Source organism: Electrophorus electricus, chromosome 25, assembly GCF_041902795.1.
Source record: "Electrophorus electricus isolate QZ-2024a chromosome 25, ASM4190279v1, whole genome shotgun sequence".
Taxonomy (NCBI): Eukaryota; Metazoa; Chordata; class Actinopteri; order Gymnotiformes; family Gymnotidae; genus Electrophorus; species Electrophorus electricus.
In genome coordinates, this window is record NC_137521.1 from 5,495,335 (window position 1) to 5,519,040 (window position 23,706).

Sequence of the window (23,706 nt, forward strand, 5' to 3'; positions counted from 1 at the left end):
CTGTCTCCTGGGAAACGCCGAGATATCGTTAAGTTGATAAAAGGAATGGGAGGTGAAATGTACAAGCACAAGAGTCACCGCCACATCTATTTAAAATAATTAATCAAATTATTATACTGGGACATTATAGTGCAGCTAGTTTTGCTCGATTGATGTGTGGACATTCATCCGAAACCTGATTCTCACCCTACTGTTTGAAGACACAAATACTATGTGCGAGGACATAACTGCAATAAGGTCAAACGTGTTCGTTTTTGTATGAACTGCTAAACATGGTTTTGTTCATATCGAGGATGTCAGAAGCCATCAGAAGGTGCGCACTGCATGGCGCGCACTGGGACATCTCTCACTGGCAGCCAAACAAAATCACAGCACCTCGAAGGCGCACCGGCGACACCAGGTGGACACGGAAGCTCTTGCAATAACAAGAGTACGTTATTTCCAAAGTGCCATGGATCCTGGGGAAGGAGCAGCCTATAGTTTAAATCTTTATCAACTAAGCCAGATATAACAAAGACCACTCACACGAGCTACAAAATACATGAAAACAACAATCAGTTGTTCTTCCTACTGGAGGGCTTGACCGTGCTTATTGATCTAGCATCAATAAGCATGAGCAGTCAAGCCCTCCAGTAGAAAGACCCTGACCGGCATAACACGGCACATTATTAAAACGGTTTCCACATATTCATATAACCACGATGATCCACGAACTTGGCCTTTTGAAGTGTGTGGAAGACCGGCGCGGTGGGGGTGGGGATTTTGGACGCTTGGCAGCCGGGTATCTGCCCTCCGGGCACTGAAGCGTGATGGTATCTGCTGCTGGGCTATTCTGTGTGTTCCAGAGGGCATGACGTCTGGTGCGCAAGCTCAGCGGTCACCCCAAACCCACCGCTGACCTTTGTCCATTATACCTGTGGTGTGTTTGAACAACCCGCTGCATACAGATTCAAGAACCAAATCCTCGCTGCAATGACATATCTGCGAAACATCTACGGACCTCCAGCAGGTGATGTGACGCAGCCTCTGCGACAGTTGGCAAGTTGCCTAGCCGCGCTGCCCGGTGAACTAACACGCAGGGACTGAGTTAGGCCCCCCAATACAGCAAAGACAACTAAACCACTGTAGAAAACATGTTTATTAGACAAATTATACACAGAAAGCTTTGCCACTTGTAACAGAGGCCTCAGTTTGTTCCATCTGAATAATATGCAACACATACAACAAAATAGGCCTATATTAAATACTGTACATTATAACTGGTTGAAAATGACCAAGTAATCCTGTACATACTATGTAAGAAATTAAAAATGTTACAGGCTTTGCCTGTTTGCATGTTTCTTTTTTTTATGGAAAAGAATTGCCTTCTTATTCATAAATCCATAACTCAAAGTGAAATGTCAAAACCAGAATGCTTTACCATCAAGGGACTGTGGAGAACTCAATTAGTGCAATGGTGGCTATCATAACGCTAGGCTTTTATGTTAAAGTCTATATTTTCCTTGAATTCAACAAAAATGATCTCCATGTAAAATATACATTTTAATCTCTCTTCATTTATACTAAATAAACTTTTTTAAAATCGATACTAAATAAAAATTGTTCCTATTGTCATTCAGTAGCCAAAGCTAAAGAAAAGTACAGCTAGGATGCTCTCCTCAGAAGACTGTTGCAGCTCTCTACACACGACGTCGGTGAATTAGTTGGAGGATATCGAACTTAAAGCTCATTCTAAACAACTAACATTAGTCATATTAATAGTGTTAGTGAAAACTGCTTGGATGTTTTTTTGATATTTTTTTTTTTGTTTGTTTGTTTTACTCTTCAAAATGTGTCTTTTTTTTTTTTAAACTTGTCATCACACTTTGATGGCCTCGTTGTAACAATTAGCACTTTGTAAAAAAAAAAAAAAAAAAAAAAAAAAAGTTAGATAAATATTACCCCTTAACACTTATGAAACGAAATAGAAAGTTGTTTCAAACGATTCCCCGAAAGCGGCCGCCGCGTCTCCTCTTTCAGACGGCCTGGTGTTGGCCGGCGACGCGTGGCGCAGAATTAGAAAGAGCCCTCGGTCCAAGGCTTGTGTCGAGGATCTGTATGAAAGCTCTCGCACTCCACCTCTGACAGCTATGACGCAAGCCATGAGCTGGCGGTGCACGTGGTGGACTTATTGTACAAAATGTGGTTCATCAACCCCTCGCTTACAGCTACAGGACAGGGGAAAAAAGCCTTCCATGACTTAAGGATGCAAACCAGTGTAAGATGATGGCACTGAAGCAATATTAAAACTTATAGAAAGAAAAGAAAGGTAACAACAGACAGCACTGCTAAAGTTTTTTTCTTGTTTAAACTCTCTGACCATACACATTCCACGCATTTAAGATTTGTTATACTAAAAGTCAATAAAACACAATTAGAAGCCTTAGGTGCACGTTTTCTATGTGTTTAACCCCTCTCCTTCGGACTTGGTTTTCCAGAGTGTCCTAAGCGTGCTTTGAAGGATCCGACCTCAGAGAGATGGCACAGCAAACAGGGGCGAGGAGCGGAGGGACGCCCCGGAGAACCCGAAACGCCCGGAATACTCGGAATGCTGGGAAAGCTGCAGCAAGAGCGGTGTGGGCAGCCAGAGCGGTCCTGCTCTCCAGTCACTGCACGAAGCCGCCCCTACAGCTGCGTTGGCCGCCTGCCGGGTGCGCCTGCGAACACCGACCGAGCTCCGGTTGAGTCACGGGAAGAGAAGCGGGGCTCCTCGCACGGGCCTCGGGCTCTCGCGGATCCGCAGGTCACTCGGCAAAGTGCACTAGGTTTTTTTTATCCACCTCCTTTTGTCCAGAAACGAAAGGAAATGGATTAAATGTAAACATCCTGTTTTTGTACTGTTAAATTAGTCTTTTTATGCTCTCCCCACAAAGCGCAGTCCTCAAAAGTCCATGTGGAAGAAAAAAAACAACCCAAACAAAAAAAGCATAGTCATGTTGCTTACACGAGATATCTCCCAATGACCACAAGGACAACGATGAAACTGAACACCATCCTCGACAAGTAGGTGAACTCAGGCAGGACAAACACCCCATTCCACCGCCGAAAGCAAACGACACCCTGCACCCCCCTTCAAAAAAAATCTGAAGCGCAAGGAAGATCAAAAAAAGAAGCAGCTTGGTATTTACACTGGTATCTCTCTCTGGTTCACGCTGCGTCCGGCCCGGCCGGCCCGGCCCGCGGCACCTCATATGGAGGTGCCCCTGTCCGGGTCGTTGCCGTAGCTGAAGCTGGGGGCCGGCGTGGGCTGGTAGGGGATGCTCGACATTCCCTTAACGGGGCTGCGGAAGAAGCCGCCGTTGGGGGCGCGGTGCCGGAAGGGCCCCCCAGTTCGCTGGTCAGGCATGGCGCCGAAGGCGAAGCCGCCCGCTGCCTTGGCCGACAGGCTGCGGCTCAGCGTCTGGATCTGCTCAGGGATGAACGTGGTGGTGGTGATGTGTGTGTTGCGGAAGTCGCTGATCTGCTCCAGGGCCTGGCGGGCGGCCGGCAGGGAGTCCATGTCCAGTGGCGTCAGGTCGACAGAGGAGGCAGAGAACTGCTTGTGGGGGCTCTCGTCCTCCGTGCACAGGCTGTTCACGCGGCGATGGAGGTGCTCCAGGTCGATCTCCTTGTCGTCCTGGAAAGGGGGTGGTGGAGGGTGAGGGGTGGGGGGGGGGGGGTGGAGAAAGGTAAGGGAGGTGGAGCAGGGAGAGGGGTGGGGGTCAGGAAGTTGGAGGAGAAATAAAAGAGAGAGAGAGAGAGAGAGAGAGAGAGAGAGAGAAAGAGAAGAGGAAGGAGGGGTGAGGGTTGTTACAGGAGCACAGGACAGAAAAGGTACGTGGTGTAAGAGTGAGGAGGCGTGAGCGTGCGAACGTGAGAAAAAAGACGGAGGATGGCTTAGCGAAGAAAAGAGGCAGGGAAGGAGGCAACCGGGGGGGCGGGGCGGGGCGGGGCGGTCAGTCGGGGTGTACGGGAAGTAATATAGTGGTGCGTCACACATGGAACAAGATAAGGGTCACGGGTGCGAGGGATCGCAAAGATTGGTGATGGGGTTGTTGTGCGGGGGTGGGGGTATATGGCAGTGGGTGGAGCAGCAAAATGAGTTTGGGTGATGTTGGGGATTGCAGTGAGAGCAGCATGAGTGACCAGGGACAGAGGAGAGAAGGCACAGAAGGACAACGGCTAAAGTAAGGAAACCACACACACACACACACACACACACACACACACACACACACACACACACACAGACACACACCCACAGACAGACACACACCCACAGACACACACCCACAGACACACACACAGACACAGACACACACACAGACACAGACACAGACACACAGACACACACACACACACTTGTGGAGACTTGAGGCCATGTCTGCGCTGCCACACTAGGTAAGGCACTGTGGTATGGTTCACTAATGGCCCTGGTGCTTTAAATCGTTGTCATGCAGGCAACACGCATACGTTAATCAGGCCGAAGCAATATAAGGAGAAAGTTCTTCAAACAAGATTAATGTGTTGCTCTGGTAACGGGGTGATCTATCTTGATTCGCTCGGCTCAGCCCGAATGTTGTCTTAATTAGCAGTGAATTACTGCCTAGGTGACAGTGAGTCGTCGTCGCCCTCCAGCGTCCTGAATAAACGTTTGCATTCCCAGGGTGTTCGCCTGCCTTTGGGTTTGCGGTGAAAGTGCTAGAACAGAACGGCCTGCTGTCTGTAGGGAGTTTTTCGAGTGCATCCCAACCCTTCGTTCCAGGACCAAGCAGCAGATCTCTGAGCACTGCATGGGCCTGACTGGGGGGGTCCTCCCTCAGAGGAGGGGGTGGGGCCAAGGGAGGGGAGGGGCTGCTGGAGTGGCAGAGGGGAGGATGCAGGCTGCCGTCCCGCTTTGCCATCTCTGCGTATGCGGGGGGGGACCGGAAGTGGACGAGGCGATGTAGCTAGCACGCGGAATTCTAGCTTCCGAGCACGATGTTGTGCTGTGAAACTACAAGCAGAGAATGGCCAGTCTACCTCGTTACGCCCTTTATTTTAAAGTTAATGCCATTATATTTTAAAATAAGACACACTCCTGACCCCTTCGCCCCGTGAGAGCGAAGCGACCAATAAAATGTTTCATTTTAGATATGAACTCGATCTTTTTTTTTCACATTTCAGATGCATATGAGCAGTGGTTTTTTTTATTACTACGTTTATGGGCATAACCTTTCCTCTGTGCTCGGCTCTGTCTGCTGAGAAATGTTAACAGGTAGCATCAGTTAACAGGTAACATTTTGATTAGCTATAGACGTCAGGCGCAGCAGCCTAAACACTGAACACATTTCACAAATGTCAGCGCACTGCACAAAGGCTAGCGCTGAAGGCTGCTCTACTTTAGTTCAGAGGTACTGTGCGCAGTAGATTCCAGGCTCCAGGAAGAGCCTTGTATGTCTCAGTTTTCTTTTGACTGAAACTCTCACAACAAACATCCGAATTTCTAATAAAGCATATAAGCTCATACTGAGGATCTCAGACTTCACGCATTTATACAGCGACGGCTTATTAAACGGCCTGTTGTGAGTCGCTGGCCCTTTCTAAACGGGCGATGTGTGTGCATGTGAAGCCGTTAAGGCACGCGGTGGGTCTGCTGATGGATTTGGGAGCGCCGCCGCTTCACAGGCGTCGTTCCACTACCTGCGAGGCTCGCTGTGGGAGGAGAGTGGACTTCTGCTCACTGCCGGCAGAAGGCGGCGCGCGGCGGAAGGACGAACGCGTGCCGCAGGGCGGAGTCTAGGGGCGTGGCGCAGTGTGCGGGCGCCAAGCGATTGGACGAGGCTCCTAGCACGAGAGTCGCGTCGGCCGCCAGCCCGCGGCGCGGCGGCACCCGCCCTGCGCGAGGTGGCCCGTTGGCCTGCAGCCGCGCGGGGCGAGCCGTCGGGAGGGGCGGGGGTGGAGATATGGACGGACAGGTGGATGGACGGACAGGGCAGGCAGATGGGGGGGGGGGCGTGGGTGGGGGGCATTTAAGAAGCAGGAGGAACGAGCAGAGAAAGACAACGAGCAGACAGTCAGCACACAGACTCGGCTCTTTATGTTCTTTTCTAGGTCCGAGGAACCAGATACCTGGAAAGGTGAGATGGTAAAAATGGCATTTTGCATTTCTCTGCCTCGCCCTGTACCCATCAACACAGAGTACTTATCTACAAAACAAAAGAAAAATAAAAGCCAAATAAAGAAAAGCCGTCGTTTCAGTCGGGGACAGTAAATCGCGCTTTGCTTTTACTGTTTCTGACAGAAATCCGACATTTCTTGAGGTCAGAGTCATGACCAACACAGAAGATTGGGTGGTGTTCAGCAAGCTTGGCTGCTTGTGACATCAGGCATCAGACGGGCGTCCAAATCCCAAGATGTTTTTGTTTACCCACGTTTTTAATCGCTGCGTCGCATCACGGAAAAGGCAGAGCGCCTTCACTGGTCCTTTACAGACATGTTGCCGTCTTGGTCAAGGCACCAAGAGTACATGCTGCACACCACACAATCACAACAGGAAATGACACAGCAGACATTCGCGGTGAAGGGAATGGTATTTCCTTTCACTTTCAGGCACATTATGAAGACACGGCTTGGCCGGTAGCGTGGCCGGTAACGTGGTCGGTAGCGTGGCCCACACTGCGCACGCTCTGGTTCGCTGGACCCTGCTGGGCCCTTGCCTTCACCTCACTTAGGGCAGGGCGCTAAGGCACGGATGCGTGCTCGAGGGGAGGCAAAATACGACATCGCACGGAACTGGCTTCGTATGAGCGGTCCCGCTAAACCACCCTGCACCGAAAACAACACCTTGGAGAGTGGAGGAGATCAAAGAGAAGCAGAGAGGAACCATCATGACATATGCAGTGTGTGTGTGTGTGTGTGTGTGTAAGTTTGCACGCACGTGTTGAGACATAGGCACAAACGCAAACATTTCTTCTACTCATTTAGTGTATAATGCACACGGTGTTTTACAGGTGTTAACAGAAAGGAAAGCGTTAGAAGGGTTAGGTGCATGGACACACGGGGGTTAGGGTGTTCTACCATACTACACAAAAAAGGACTGTGATGCACACAACAGAAAACAGAGAAGCTGTAACATGTCTCGGCCACTTGGATCATTGATGTCTGCAGTACGACGCTGTCTGGTCCGTGTGTAGCCCTACGCTAATCGGCGTGCTGCTAATATCCAGAGTGATTGATCATCGGCCCGCGAGCGGTGTGCTCAGTGGCGGGTCACTGTGTGCGGTGGCCTGTGAGTAAGTCCTGCCGAGTCTGACGGAACCTTCTGGAACAGCGCTCTGGAGAACGGGCCCGTGCAATTACTAACTGAAGATGTTGCATAATATAAGGGACTAATAATTGTACGAGATCATTAATTATCCATTCAGCAGATGAATTAACTCATTTTTTCATTTGCTTCTTATAAAGTGGAACCTGAAATGGAAATACAATTACATTTGCAGAACTATTATCAGACCCTACCTGCTATAATGCGGGTGGTGTTGGGGGGGGGGGTCACCCTGTGTGTGGTGGGGTGATCCGCACGGCTGCTGGCGGATGAAGGCTGTTGGGTGGGCAGCGGTGAGGGGCCAGCTGGGATGCATATGCCCTGCTGGCTGCTGTAAAAGCAGGCAGGAGCGCGGGCAAGCCGCCTGTGGGGCTGTGCGCACGCACTGACGTGACTCTGAAGCTGAAGGCCCAACGGCGGCAAGGCGGTGAAGCGGGGCGTGCGAGACAGGTCGGTTCAGGCGGTACGAACCCGAGTGGGGCCGACTGAAGTGGTCACAAACACCTACAAGCACCTCGAGGAGAAGACAAGCGAGCCAGCGAGGATAAAACGTTCCTTCAGCCAGAAGCCCCTCAGGGCCTCACTGTACATCGCTTCAGTCCGAAGCCGTAGCCGCACGTTTGATGCTTTAGGTTGGACAACGTAACGAAATAAAACCGATATAATAAAATAAAACGCTTCAGAGAGACGTGCTGTTAACACCAGCTGCTCTTTATCGGGTACTGCGCCAACATGTTTTGCAGTTGGCCTTTCAGGAGTTACGCCGTGCTGGTCAGGACATGGACTTTACAGCACCCATTTGGTGTGGAGAGCAGAGCCCCATTACGGGTGACGTCCCGTGCTCGTTTTTGTTTTTTTATTTAAGAGTCTGCGCTTACATCTCTGCCTTCAGATGGGCACGGCTGCGTGAGGAAGTTCTGCGTGCGTTTTATAAGCCTGGCTCCCCGCGCTACTTCCGCCTTACCTTAGAAGGGCAAGTCGACACGTTTTAGGACACGTATAATCCAGCTAATGGCCCTTCTCGGGGAGATAACGCGCTTCTTAAACCAATTCGTTTCGTGTTCCCCCTTTTCAACCGCCTTGCTGGTCACCCCCCGGACCCTGTCCGCTCGGGGGTCCTCACCTCTTTCGAGGGCACCCTGGAACCCTTTCGCCTGGTCCACCAGGTCTCGATGGTGGCGATGAGGCAGGCGAGCACGACACCCGCCGCCAGGACGAAGAAGACGCCGGCAAAGCTGCGGATGTCCAGGGCGCTGGCGCTCCGCCTGGTGCCCGCCGGAGAGTAGAAGTCACACGGGCTGTCCTGCGGCCACCACTTCAGTCTCAGGATGTCCATGTCGCCGTTCTGCTGCAGTTCCAGGATCCTGAGGGCACGCACATCACCGCGCTCAACGCAATGATCAATGGTGCAGGGCAAATACACGTATGCGCTACTCACTCATGAGGACCAATCCACTGAAAGTAAAAATAAACAAACGAGCAACATGTAGTATATGTCACATTACGACTGGCTCGATCTTAATAACTGCCAACAAAACGTTCTACTCCCCACCAGGTTTGAGTTACCACTTTAAAACCCACTATTTATGTACTCTTCACTGGCATCTGTTGGCACCTTCGGTGGCTGCAGCGTTCAAATACTGCTCCACAGGCCAACACTAGAGGGCAGCGTCTCTCCAGAAATAAGGGCAGGGGACAACGTTCGCCCCTCTGCACCAATCATAAAAAAAATAAAAATAAAATAAAATCAGCGCATTTTAATGTAGAGGGGACAGTCTGCAATAGTGCCCGTCAAGCGACTAGAGATGAATTATGATGAACACACAACGCGGGGTTTTATGAGAGCTCTTCTCGCTGATTGACTGTTTTGCATTGCGGCACTGTCTCTCTGACCAGCCCGCCCGCAGTGGGGAGTGACACCACACATGCAGTCCCTGAAGGGGAGCTGGGATCCGCCGAGAGGCTGAATTTGGCCTCGGCCGACAGAGGACGCCGTCAGTAGCGCGGTGTCGAGCCGGCATCGACTCACGGTAATACTTTCTTTTGTTTTCATTTTGGAAAATGTGCATCTCCAGGTCCACAAGCAATTAATTGCATTGGAGATAATTCTTCCGTGTGATCATACGTTTAAATTGAAAAGTATCAGCTAATAGGCAGAGGGAATGCTTTTTAGGTGATTTTTTACAAAAGAAACATCACGTATATGTTTAAAAGTAATTAAAAGTAATTAACGCATCACAAGTAAAAAAGTGTAAAGGAAAAATGTAAATGTAAAAATGTATAATAGGCTATCTTTGTAACACCACACCACCCTGTGATGTCAACGTTCATCGCAGTTCCCCTGTAGACATTCCCCAACCCCACTGCGCGCGCGCGCGCACGCACGCACGCCCATAAAAATGTAATCACGCACATACACATGGGCACTCACGCGCGCGCGCACACCTGCATACGTGAAAAAAAAAAAGTTATTTTTAAAACCTCAAGCTCACGCCAACATGCTTTAAGAAGAAAAAAGAGCAGATATTCAAATTCTCAAGTATGGCTCAGGAAAAAAAAAAAAACACAGACGATAAAGGTAAACAGGATCACACTGTCAGTGAGCTTGACACTTAAAAGGGAATCGTTCAGGAGACAGAAACTCAACCAGCGTTTCCATGTATACTAGAGTACTGAAATCAAGGCAAGCAAAAGTAATTAATGATTCTACTGATCCCGGAAGACCTAGAAACAGATAAAAACACAGTTGGAGCCAGACATGTTTCATTTACGAGTTTTTAACATGCGAACTCTGTAACAAAGGCGAGAACTGTAACAATGTCAGTATCTCCAGTGCAGGGCTAGGAAGCCACATTCCCTTTCCAGCCGATCGGACGTGATTTGCACGGGCGCCGCTAAAATTCCCGGCTCCGCGCCGGACGCCGGCGATGAATAACGGAAAAAGGAGGCTTCCTGTGCCCGCGCGCCCTCAGCGAGGCCGCATGCGCGTGTTTCCGAGCGCCCGGCGGGCCATTTCGTGTCTCGGAACAAGGGAATCTGACTTTTCCTATTTCCCTCATGGGATGCGACACGCGTAACGCATTTGCAAACTCTGTAGCAATTTCACTATGTAAAGGTACACATCTCATTCACTAACTTCTAACAATACAACAAGATCATTGAGAGCGATTTTCCCTCTATATAATGGCCCTGTGGCTTTGTCTGAGGGAAATATATCCCAACAACACTCACACTGCAATGGAACGATGTGTGTACTGCTTAAATTCCCATCGGAGAAGGTTATCCAGAGGTCAGGTGGCATGATTGAAAGCCTTTTATAGGCATCGAGTGTTGTGTTTTTAGTTGTGCTTAATCCATGTGACATGCAGTGCTGATACAACAGTAATGGGTGTGCGCGCACAGGTGGAGCGGGTAGGGCGCGAAATTCCACGATCACGTTCGGGATTGTTCAGGAATGCCGTTTTCCCGCGTGATCCGGGGGAACCGGAAGGGCAGCGCTACCTCAGCTCCTGCGCCTGCGTTCCATACGGCTTCGATACAGCTCCTTAGCAGGGCATCGGGGGAGGCTTTAGGCAAGACGGACTCTGGGCAACCATTGTAGCAGGTGAACGCGTGCGCCGATCCAGACCGCACCTAACGTTTTCAGAACGTGGGACGGCTTTGTAGTTAGCTGCTCACAAACCGCTTCATTCGGTGCCTGTGACAGTTGTTGCCATCTCGTGTAATCCACACCCCAACACCACCTTTTGCCCGGTGTTATATTGCCTCGGTAAATGGTTCACCGCCGGGGGGAGGCTCTGTATTTCATGGCCCGGTTGTGGCAGCTCCGTTATTTCTCATGACACGGCGTAACCTTCATCTGCGGGAGGCCATTCCATATACAATCCTGTCGGATCTGGAACCAGCGTACTTGGAGAAATCAGGCCCTGCCAGTAATACAAATAGCCATTAACGTGTGCGCGCGCTCCTCTGCCGGTCCCTAGGTGTGGCGTTACTTCAGGCCCACACTGATCACCTAATGGCAGTCTTTTTAACAGGCAGAAGGGAAGACCTTTAAGGACCCATTCTGTGACTCAATATTTCACATTAAACAGTTCTATCTGGGTTTCTCTATGCATATGGAAATGGAAGTTTTCATATGGACGTTTTTGGAGAATGTAATGGTCTTTTTGACCAGTGAATCACACAAATGAATAAAGCCTTTCTGCTGAACGCCACAAATAAGGATTCCTCCAGGAACCTTATCTGTTCTACCGAAGGGGCGTCTTTGGTTAACCACAGAACTAAAAGTGGCGCAGCAGCTCTGAGCAGCTGCCATGAATCACAGAGGCAGCACAAAAAACGACGCTAAACAGATGCTTCCCCGTCGAAGTATACAGCCATGTCTTCTCTGTTGAAGGTGTAAATCCATCCGACGGGACGACGGGTGGGGGCGCTTAATAATGAATCCGCCGGAGCAGGGAGCAGGGGGAGGAATGAGGGTGAGGAATGAGGGCCGCTCCCGCTGCTCCCACGGCGATCGGCTGCCTCCTCCACAGGGTCGGCGGTGACGTCTGCAGGTCCGTTATCGCCTCCGCCCCCAAAGGCCTTTCAAGAGCATAAATACACACACACACACAAAAAAAACCAAAACAAAACAAAAAAACCATCCAACCCCAAAACATCCCTCCTCACGTGTCAATGTTGTTACCTTGTGGGTCTTCCGGCAGTTGGTGCCCAGCGAATTAACACCTGTGGTGCTTAATGGAGGAACTGCCCATCACTCTGGGCACACGGAGATTGGCGGGATCTTCGGGCATCAGTGCTGGCCGTCCTCGGAGACCCGGCCATTGCCGTTTTTTACGTTTTTCCTGGAGCGTTCCTCATGTGAAGCCTGATTGAGTTCCTGGAATCTCCAAAGACGATGATCTGCAGCTCGCCGCTTTTCCGGAGGCTCCGGTCGGAAGTGAAATTAACATGCCAAGTTGAACGCTGTCACTTAGCTTGTTAGTTTATTCCACCGGCACACGTCGTTACTGTTTTTATTAGACGTCTCATCCGGGCAGCTCTGTTCTGTCGTTCGTTATCCCCGCCCGTCCGTCGGCCTGTCGGTTTGTCTAACTCTCACAGTTTGTGTCTGTTTTCCTCCAACTCTTTCCCTCTTTCCTTCTTTAGCTCCCCTCGCGACTACACCCGAAGAATTGGTGGGAAAACAACAGCTTGCTGATTTCAGTTAGTGTTTTTATCTGTTAATCTCACCACACCTCACATGCTGCCGGGCCCTTGGTACTGTGGAGTTTGTGGAGGCTTGCGGGTCGGGGCCTCTAGCACGCACCGGCGCGCTAACAAACAGGAGGGTGAGGCGGAGTGGTGTCGTGAGTTAGCCTACATGCTCATTAAAGCCATTTGCTTCTGATTAGTAGGTTAGAGAGGACAGCTAACCGGCGGTTGAGGGGGATTTGCCGCCTTCTGCCTGAGTTATGTTCCAAAAAGTTGATTACAAACACTCGTTCCCCCTAACAGGCAAACACGACCTCATCAGGAGCATGGGTGTGAAGCCCACAAGCTTTCCCCCTCCAAGCCCCGGAAAAGCCCGCGCGGGTGCTCGCGGGGTCACGGCGAGACGCTTGCGTGGGCGAGTGCCCTCGCTCTCTTTCTTCCTCCTTCCTGGAGAGGGTTGTGGGCGGGGATTTGGGGGCCGTCTCCTTCAGGTCCGCGTGGAACGCCGTGGTCTCACCCAGCTGGCCTCGGCGTTCCGCTCACAGTGCCGATCGCCAGGGCTGTTGCCATGGCGACCGGCTGCAGGAGAAATGATCGCATGTTATTAGGTGTCTCTGACTGCAGGCAGACATACTGTTTTGATATGAGCAGGAAAGAAAGAATGAAAGCGAAAAAGAAAAAAGAAAAAAATCGGGGGGACGGAGACCCCCCCCCCCCAAAAAAAACAAAAACAAAAAATAAACAAAACAAATGGTGGTAGAGCTGACAAAACAAATTAGGACATTGCAGCGGTGCAGGGGAGGGAGACAGACGTACCTCTGTTTAATGCCATTCATGACACACACACGCACACCGTGCACGCACACACGCAAAAATACACAACGCCAAAGAAACAGGAGTCAAGGGAACATTCTCTGCAAATTAGACGTAATCTGTCCTTAGGATGAGGCCAGTTTGGGGCAGGCGCAGGTACAGCGTCTCTGAAGGCTGAGCTGTTCGCGAAAAAGCTCCCCCTGCAGAAGAAATGCGACAGCGCCGCCTGTCTCCCGGCAACGGTGCGCTGCAGCGCGGGCCTCTTCCGTCAGCACCATGGCAATGTGATGCGCACGCACCAAGGCTCCTGCACGGCGCCATCTGAACCTGCCACACGGGGGCGCCATGACTGCAGAACCTGTACCCTGCAGAAAGGCTGCCATCGGTGCCGCTCTCTGCTGAGTACTGGCTTGACTCTCGACGCCCCCTTTTGGGTCAGCCTTACCAAATGGAAACTGGCCCAAGGTACCACGGATTCCTCCGTCCGGAAGTAGAATGACACCCTTTTAATTACGCTCCGAAACATTAATAGCCGAAACAATCAATTCTGCAACGTACCCAGTACGTAATCAAGGGGATTTAATAGTTCATTAAAATGATTAAAAGTTCCGAACACATGCCGTGTAAGTCTGCTGTCATGTTCCTAAAGGAACAACACCTTAAATCTTTACATAAAAACAATGAAAAGTCGCAAATGACCCACTGCTACTGTGAGAGATGGAATGTGATTCTGTGATGAGAACTGAGGACTTGATGATTCGTAGGCTGGAACTAAAATGTTTCCTTCTTGCAGAGGCGAGGCCTGATACGCAGGTCACTCCTATTCCAATATCATGAGGGTTAATGACACACGACTGACGAGTGCGGCGTCCATGTACACTATGCCCTGCCCTGGGAACAAATACATCTCAACCCCACCTGAATGCTGAAACATCCGTACCATAAAGAGAGGGCGCTTGTTACTGCGATGTTGGACGAGGGGAAAACTATTTCTGCTAAACCTTACCCCCCTGGACCGCTATAGGCTAGTACACAACAATCTGTAACATCTTGCATTGTCACCTAAATCAAATAAACAGGCCATCAAAGAATTATCCATACAAAACAGGCACGGCTCTGACGCCTCTGATGCCTCCCGGCGCCCACCGGACCTGCCTGATGCGTCAGCGTTCCTGCAGTTCCTTTTCCCTTAGGGGCATCTCTTAGCCTCTATACCATATGCACGCCTATTTCAGTGGATCACCTCGCGTCAGACGGTAGTTACTTTTCCACTCTTGGTGTGATTTTATTTTGGGGGGACCGCTGGCTTATCTCACCTCACCTCCGTACGATTGGGGTGCCTCCGCCTAATTCCGCATTGCCATCTTAACAACAAAATTCCTCTATCCGCTGTCAGCCAGAAGGCGACACTTTCTCTCAAGGTCTCGTCCTCACCTTGTCTCATGTTTCCCGTTGCTGCAGTTTCCTTTGGCTTACCAATTAGTCTACACTGGCCTACACCTGGATTCTCCGTAAAAACTGCCCGGTGACGATTTCGCTTTGTACAACTGACCTGAACGGACTTGGCGCTCGGGGCGTCCAAGTTCAGAGACCGATGGTCAGACAACTGGACAGAAAGCGTGGTGCATCGGCTCGCAGATCTGGAGGAGCATGTGCTGCTAGCCTACCCCATGCCTCCAGTGGGTCCTGGTCCCTTGCCATGCTGGTTAAAACCAAAAAAAAAAGCTCAGTTTTCTCGAGATGCTAAGAGGCCGTGGCGACGACTCAGTTTCCCGGTCATTATGTGCTTTTACGTGGGCCGTGGGCTAATGCTGCGCTGACCCTTTTCGCAGGTATCCACTAAAACAAATACCGAGCTCGACGTGTGCCTCGGTACTGGAGTCTGGAATAAAAACCTTTTTAAAAAGAAGAAGATAAAAATGAAAGGAATTAAAAAGCACACGAGTCTGCAGCACGGCGCCTGGAGGAACAGTTGCCATAGCACAGCCTCAGAAGGCCTTTAGCTCTGTGAGAGCAGCAGCATGTAGCAGGTCTTGTGTGATTCGTCGACGGCACCACTGGGCTTACACTGAGCTAAAACCCGCACCGTTGGCCAGTTTTAGGGTGGCTATAGCCCGCAAATAAGCATGCGTCACTAGTTTAAATCGTCAATAGTTCTCATTCATTCTAGTCTTATTCAACCATACTACCGTGACTCCATATTACTGAGAGATAGGGGCACTAGGACCTGGGAGAGGTGCTGCTGCCGCACAACAGCCCGGAAACCTGACACAGTTTGAGTATGAAAGATTTAAATATTTGGGGTGATCTGTGCCAGTCCTGACTATCACTCTGCACTGCTTCGCTAAAATATCTTGTTTGTGTCGCGCTGTGTGCGAGACAGAATATCTCCGTGTCAGAGGATGTGGCTGAAGATGGTGGAACTTTAGCAGAAAAGAAAATACGTCATCTGAACGTCTGTTACAATTGTCCAGAATTAACAGAGGAACCCCGATGGCTGAAGAACAAACACTAACGTAACGTTATTTGAGAAACGACTTGCATTTTTGCTTTTTGTTGCTTTCCCAGAAGAACTGCCTTCGTCCTTGTGGTGACGCTGACATATAATATCACTGTCAATTAATAACTTCTTCCCGAGAGCGTTGCCGCGGACGACGTGGAGCTGGGTGTACTGACGAGAACTGACGAGCGGGGGAGAGGCTCCCTGCAGGGCTGCGGCCGGGTACCCCAACACTGATGGTGCAGCTGCCCTAACACTCCTGAGAGGACATGTGCAGCCAGCGACCTGTCTGAACAACACAACGCGAAGAGGAGGCGACCAATGGAGTCCGAAGCCGCGTTTTGGTCATGCCAGGTTTCGGCTTGCGATTAAGCAAGACTCGAGTGTGACCCTCTACGGAGCGTCCCACGTGTTAGTCTTTGGGTCGGATTGCTGTATAAGTGGCAGCAGTGCGGATAAACCACCGGCAACCGCGCTTCTCGGGGTGAGGTTAAAAAAAGTCGCTCCGTGGATGTTTCCTACTCTCGCCCCGTCATGAAACTCGGGCCAGGTTCCACGCCGCGATGGGGGACGGCGGCCGCGAGTACCTCCGACGCCCGCTGTAAATCAGCGCTCATGCCACGGCTTGCTGTGGCTGCCAGGCTACAAAGTGGCAGCGTGGTGGCTCACTCAGGCGGTACCTCTGAGAGAAGATGTCCCTGTAGGGGCTGCCGTGCTGCATGGCGATGCCGTAGCCTCGGTCCGGGGAGCCGCTGCTCACGGTGTAGAAGGAGCAGTCCTCGTCGTTAACGGCCACGTACTCCAGCACGGCCGCGTCCCACACGAACGCGAAGCGCCCGTACTTCACCTGAGAGACACGGGGGGGCGAGAGAGAGAGGGAGAAACAGCGAGAGAAATCAGTGCAGTCAGACAGAAGGCTTTCACAAGGTGGTGACTGTGTTAAAAAAAACAAAAAACAAAACGGGCAGCGATATTTGGGGGATAGGATGCTTCCAAACCTACCGGAGCGCTGAGCAACGTGCCTCTGATAAAGTGAGCAGGCCGCAGATTGTGTGGAACATTACAGTATAAAAAAATGGAAAAGCAGATGCATTAAATGTGAGCGCGATGTGTCTTCAGCTTACACACTTAACTGCCCTCCGCTGACCATTAGTCAACTCTGTGAACTCACGCGCCCATTCGACACAGCACAAGATGTGACTAGGCAAGTCTGATAGTTGAGGAGCATTATATCTCTTCCTGGGTTTAAAACGTGGCATGCAAACCATTCTTATTTGGGTTCTGTTTGGATTGACTTGCAAGCAGGAATAACAGAGGGATTTGGAAACGCTTTGCTTGTCCGTGAGGCAGAGACGGGCAGAGCGCCAGGAGAAGAACATGAAAGTTCCTTTCCTGAGAACCGGAATCCCGCCACTTCTATCTCGTTCCATTTCACCGCGTGTCCCCGCCCCGAGGGCAGGCCGACATGGAGCGACGGGCATCAGCGTGCAGGATGCGAGGTGTTCCCTGTAAGCCCAGAAGAAAGGAGGCAGCTTTCCTCTGCGAGAACGTCTCAAGGTCAGGGCTTATGCCAAAATCAACGGGCCACGTCTGAGGGGCGTCTTTCGTGGCAGAGGCTAGACGTGACCCTGGAGCGCCGTGTGTTAGGCCTCACTTAAAAGTCAGACTTATAAAAACAAAACAAAAAAAGTTTGTTTTCTACTCATGTCTCTGACATTTAAAACGTCTTCATGGATGGCTTATAAAATTTCCACAAATCTGCAACGGGCCTGCACCGGGAGATCTGTGAGATTGCAGGATCTTTGGGGAAATAAGGCATAAAGGAGTGTGGACGGACAGTACATAAATATGCCACGTTCTCCTCACTTCATCTGACCCTCTGGGCCGCCGCGTGCGGCTCTGGGTCATTATGCGCTGCTCCATCGACTTGCTCGTGTGAAAATGCATTTTAAAAGATCATTCATGACTCCAGGCCCCCTGCAGGTATTTCTTCCTTCAAGTCTTCCTCTGACAGAAGAAACCGACAAACTCCTGCCATGGCAGCCGCCACTTCGGTGGGTTATGAAAAGCCTTATTCATACGTTATCACTAGTCTTCATTTTTTTTATTGGTTTGTTATCCGCTTACAAGCGCACGTTTGTTTCGAGGTTTCACCGTCAGTGCTAGCTGTAATTACCAAACATCCACCCCCGTGGATGGATAACGTTCGAGATGAACCCTTTGAACTTTACATTTATATTAAACAGATTACGAGATTAACTCATTTAGGATTCATTTAATTGGGTTAGGTCTGCAGATCGGTACACAAAACAGTGCGGACAATAACCTTGAAACGACACCGAACCAGCGTTGTGATCTAAAACACGTTAAGGTGGACCTAATTCCCGAGGCTCCAGGATCACGCTAAAAACAGTGGCCGTGCTCTGCCTCTGCTCTCTGAGTAACCGCGTAAGAATACTGAACTGTACAGGAGAGGTGGGCTGGGACAGGCCCGGCCAGACCACGGGGCATGCGGCGGGTCTGTGTCAGAGCGCGGGAACGAGGTGAGGACCAAGAAAGCAAAAGGGAGGCGAGTACTTGAGCCGCCGCGCATTGAGCAGAGCGTGGTGAAGCATGTCTTGTGCTCACAGAGTGGCACGGACCTGCGGCTGCGGCAGTCACAGGGGCTGTGATTCTAATTGTGCCAAGGTAATTATTTCAAGCAATTTTCCCTCAAACAACCCATTACTCGGTGCATCCTAATCAGAGCATTGTTTCCAGGGGAGGTATCGTAGCACGCATGCACACACGCACCCAAGATTCATAATAACTACATTAAGGCTGTTTATCCACTGCAACACACACACACACACACACACACACATATGAAAACAAACAAACAAAATTGAGTTACCATTAAACATGAGATTTTTTTTTCTTTTTTCCAATGGCAATACCGCTGAAGTCATTTAATATCAAGTGATCAGCCTGATTCTAATTACAGTGAAGTGGGCCATATAGAGTTTATACGTGTCAGGCATATTAGCCTTGAGAGTGACTCACTGCATAGAAATGGCAGGATTACTCAGGTAATTACAGACTTCTGAGCACATAACGATGCAAAATCAAAGCTTAGGAAACTAGCGGTTCTCCCACAAGAAAAACGCTTTAAATGGCAACATGTAGCATATCCTTATCGTCAACCTTTAGCCTATGCGAAAATACATTTTTCAAAATAGACACCTTTTTAAAGAAAAGTTCACACATATTACCAATACTGAATAAAACTAAGCAGTTATCATAATTTTCTTGTCATTTATTGGAGGCTACGTTCTAATTTTTTCTTGTGATTTGAAATACTTAAAATGTTAGCGGAATTACTCGAACATTTGAACAAGTGACATAAATAAAATTTACGCAATTTCCAAGTGGATCAGCCAAGGTACACATTTATTTGGCTTCGCTACAAGACTAATCTAGCTTCTCACATTATCTATAAAAGTGTAACATTGCTGCTTAGCCAAAAATTGTAGTGGCAGCTAATTTTCCGTAAAATAAAATCCTGTTTTAGAGCACGGGCATTTGGAAGGCCACGTGTTCAGGGATTTCCAAATGAGCTGATACCACGGCAAGACTGATGGGCCATTGCTTCAAAGTCAGACTTTAAATTAACCCCCCCACCAAAAAGTTTAGTTTTCTAGTCATGTATCTGACATTTAAACATCTTCATGGATGGCTTATAAAATTTCCACAAATCTGCTGTGGGCCTGTACAAGGGGGTCTGTGAGATCAGCCTTCATCAGGTCTGATTCTATAAGGTCACTGGCATGAGTGTAAAGTGCAATTAACGTTAGTGTTGCTGAGGAGAAAAGACACCAGCAGCAGGCACAGGGGGACACGCTCTCTAGGACGACAGCATCTGCTGTCTGCACGCGTCTCCAGCTGGACCTTCTCAAGAAATCCTCAGCCTTACGAATGCAAATGCATCCCGCCCACTCAGGAATCCGCAGTGACCCGGACCGCTTCTACTCTTTTTCCATACAAAGCCCATTTAATTTGGAATCTGGGCTCCTCGGGGCTGCAGTGTGAAGGCGGCTGGAACGGCGTGCTTTGAAGGAAACCGAGGCAGAGGTGTCGTCTGAACCGGACTGGGTGTTGCCCGTGAACAGGCGAGTCAGCCTCTCGCTAGGTTCCCTTTAAGTGTATGAGATTGTACACTGATCTTTTAATGAAATCCCAACAAAACGCACAACGGGCTTTTTTCATCTCGCCCGGCTGGCAATAATGTCTCCGTTTACCCCGTGGCGCGTGACACCCAGCGGTGTCGCGCGCAGTGGCTGCAGTGTTTTGTTGTGTATTTACAGCGTGGCAGCAGAAATCGGATGCCAACATTATGCGGGGCGAACGGAGTGGAACACCATTTAATTGGGGGCGTCTGGTCCGGGCCAGCTGAGCAGGAGTCTTCTCAGGGCGGGGGGGCGTTTAACACAGGTGGCTGGCACCCATGTGACGGGACGGACGAGCTGCGAAGTGTTCTTCTGCCTTTCTCCAGTCCTGCCTCCTAATTGGCCTTGGGCTGTCATCGGCGCCTTCTTTCCGCAAGAAACTGAACGCAAAGCAATTAATAGTTTATCAAAACCCCATATGCAAATGGTCCCAACCTCCAGTCAAAGACACAGGCTGATGTGGGCACGGGGAATAATTACGGACAGCTGTTCGGATAACAGTGGAGGACAGCTCACTGAGCTAGAACCCCAACACCGTTACAGATATGAGATGACGGTTAAAAAAAAAAAGAAGCTTTTTAAGAAAGGGTACTTGAGTCCTTGAGCTGCGATGTCTCAGAATAAATACAAATTTTGAACGTCATAACTTTCGGAGACTTCTAGTGTAACATACCGTTGGTCACCATATCCGCCTCAGAAAGGCAACAGCATTGTCCTGCTCAGACAAGGGTGCATGAACTACTGCTGGAATCCTCCAACCCAGTATCCTATAAGTCAAGATCGAGATTTGTCCTCTTGTAAGACATTTCTATTGGGTTTTTATTTCACAGAAATGTCAACTACTGCTAAAGTCCATTGAGCAGGTGCACAAGTAAAGAGCCCTTGAAGTCGATCCTACATCAAAGTCGCTCGTGAGAAAATTCACTCTGGCATCTTAGAATTCTCCCCCTTTGTTTCTGACAAACCTGTCAGGCCTTTTTGTGGCGCCGGGGAACAGGAAGGCAATAGTGCACACAGCGGCGGAAGCAGGAGCTTTGAAACGAAGTGGAACGTCTTCTGTGATCCTCTGTTCAAAAAAAAGCGAGAACTCTGCCCCCTCGCATGTTGGGGGACGCAGAGAGGAACGGAGGATTTGAGTTCCCCCTTCATGTTTACCGTGAATGAAAAGAGTCCTCTGGCCACCAAATGAAGCTTTGAACGTCAGAAATATTGTCAGCGTGCTGCGCTAACTTGGATAATCAGGGCTAGTCAGGAAAGTCTTCACTCACAAATCCACACCGCACGGTGATAAAGGACCACGGTCACCAAATATTCATTCTGGCTGTCAGTTATGCAGGTCTCTATCTCTCTCTATCTGACTCTCCGTTGCACTTGGCTTGTACCTTTTCAAGTATTCTCTCTGTTCGTAAATAAAAGGCTACAAAGCACTGTAATGGCAAATCCAGCCTCGGAAAATAAGAGTATGAATAAGCCTGGGTAGGTCTTTGATCTTCTCTGCCAACACACTGGAGCAATAAATAATCCTCTACAGAAGTGTGTGTGTGTGTGTGTGTGTGTGATCTAGTTTTTTTCTCACACAGAGAACATGGCCGTGCGGCCGCGAGGCTGTAGAGGAGGCGCTTGCTGATTTTGGGGCGAAGCGGTTTGACCCGTGCGCTCCCCGACTGAGTTCATTAGCTTTCCCTCTTTGACCCTGCCTGCACAGCAGTGTTTACTCCATCGTGGGGGCAGAGATATACTTCCAGGTTATCGCTGATGGGACACTGGAGAGTATTTCTCATCCACTTCCGTTTGTCCGTCCAGCTCACACTGGCTGTGACTTACCGAAGGCTTTTTCAGCTGTAAAATGGTCCGCGAGTCCGGCTGGCCGTATTGAGTTCCGCGAGCGGGCCGGACCACCGCTGGCGCGTCTTCGTCTGGGTGGGAAGGATAGGAGAGTGGGCGGAGTCCTCTTGCCCCACCGATGCCCGGTAAGGCATGCTGGGTCAAATCCGCAGAAAGCACACCGTGGCACCCAGCTGTCCTATGACATCGTGTTAAGAGCAAAGAGTGCCGTCTTATGTCACAGGAAAACGTTTTAGCCTGCGCCCCTTAATGACAGTGCCCACCGTGCAATATAGAGACGCGTCGAAGTACTGACCTGTCGAGAAAAGCAAAAAGCAAGGAACAAAAGTCAGCGGAGAGGTTTATTTTCTGTAAAGTGTTTATAGGCTCTGCCTTTGTAGATTTCGTGTGGGTAATTGGGCGGTAGAGGGCATGTTGTGGTGCAGGGCATCAGGGTCATGGCTCCGCCCCTCCGGAGGGTGTCTGTGGTGACAGCCCAGATCACAAGTGTTGTCTCTTCTGATGGAAGAGAGGCGCTCAGGGGCGTGGACTTGGGAGAAAGCAGCCATGCTTCCGCACATGCAACCGCACACCCGCGCGTGTACTAGCCTCCAACTTGTGTGCACACATATGAAAAGGCCTGCAGTCACACAAGAAGACCACCCCACACTGACCATACATATCCAATCACGCTCCACAAGACAGACACACCCAATCACGCTCCACAGACACACCCAATCGCGCTCCACAGACAGACACACACCCAATCGCGCTCCACAGACAGACACACACCCAATCGCGCTCCACAGACAGACACACACCCAATCGCACTCCACAGACAGACACACACCCAATCACACTCCACAGACACTTACCAATTCACAATCCTGAGACACACACCCAATCATATTCCACAGACAGACGCACACCCAATCACATTCCACAGACAGACGCACACCCAATCACATTCCACAGACAGACGCACACCCAATCACATTCCACAGACAAGACGCACACCCAATCACATTCCACAGACAGACGCACACCCAATCACACTCCACAGACAGACACACACCCAGTCGCACTCAACACATACCAATTCACACTCCACAGACAGACATACACCCAATCGCACTCAACACATACCAATTCACACTCCACAGACAGACACACACCCAATCGCACTCCACAGACAGACACACACCCAATCACACTCCACACACAGACACACACCCAGTCATACTCCACAGAACACACACACACACTTCTTGAAAGCGGCACCACATAAACCATTCGCCCAGCTAGGATCTTTGCGTTCGTATTTTTAAAAGGCTGACAGAAATACTGGACAGTCACTGTGGACTGGCATGATTACGGTACACACACGAGGTAATTATGTCAAACTTCACACTTCAACATTTCAGCCAAATCTGATAGAATAAACGGGGTAAACGGAAATAATAAGATAACTATCACTACTGCCTGTGCACATGGCACGGTAATAAGCAGAGATGTTGAGGCGCAAGTCCTTCGGGCGAGGTTTAAATGGAAGACGACACGCTGGGGTTGACTGTTGGGAGCAACATCGATCACTCACACCAGCTCCTGCAAAGCTCCACCAACACCAGCACTCGCTGCGTTCACTCTCCTTATTCTGGATAACGGCGGACCGAACAAAAGTGTTTAACGGGGGGGGCGTGGGCGTGTCCTCGTAATCCTGTTCCATACTTTTAATACTGTCTGTCAAGTGATTTCAAACTGGTGCTGAGAATTCTCTCAAATAAACGAACCAAGCAGGTTTTTTTTTTTTCTTCTGTTGGGTGTGTTTGTGAAAGTGTGCC

The 23,706-nt window shown here is 50.0% G+C and overlaps 1 protein-coding gene across 5 annotated transcripts in view; it reads right to left on the reverse strand.

Annotated features, from left to right (window-relative positions):
* Positions 1 to 1,123: 1,123 nt before the first annotated feature.
* Positions 1,124 to 23,706, reverse strand: part of grid2 (glutamate receptor, ionotropic, delta 2) — a 237,815-nt gene continuing 215,232 nt past the window's right edge. For 2 of the 5 annotated variants that reach the window (XM_026999786.3, XM_081707485.1), the window contains 3 exons: positions 16,517 to 16,683; positions 8,448 to 8,688; positions 1,124 to 3,655 (listed from right to left, as the gene is read on the reverse strand). In XM_026999786.3, the coding sequence (XP_026855587.2) occupies positions 3,227 to 3,655; positions 8,448 to 8,688; positions 16,517 to 16,683 (837 nt within the window). In that variant the 3' untranslated portion in view covers positions 1,124 to 3,226. Of the gene's footprint in view, positions 3,656 to 3,686; positions 5,918 to 6,129; positions 6,207 to 8,447; positions 8,689 to 16,516; positions 16,684 to 23,706 lie in introns of those variants that run through there. The other 3 variants (XR_014119867.1, XR_014119868.1, XM_081707486.1) reach the window with 3 other exon arrangements.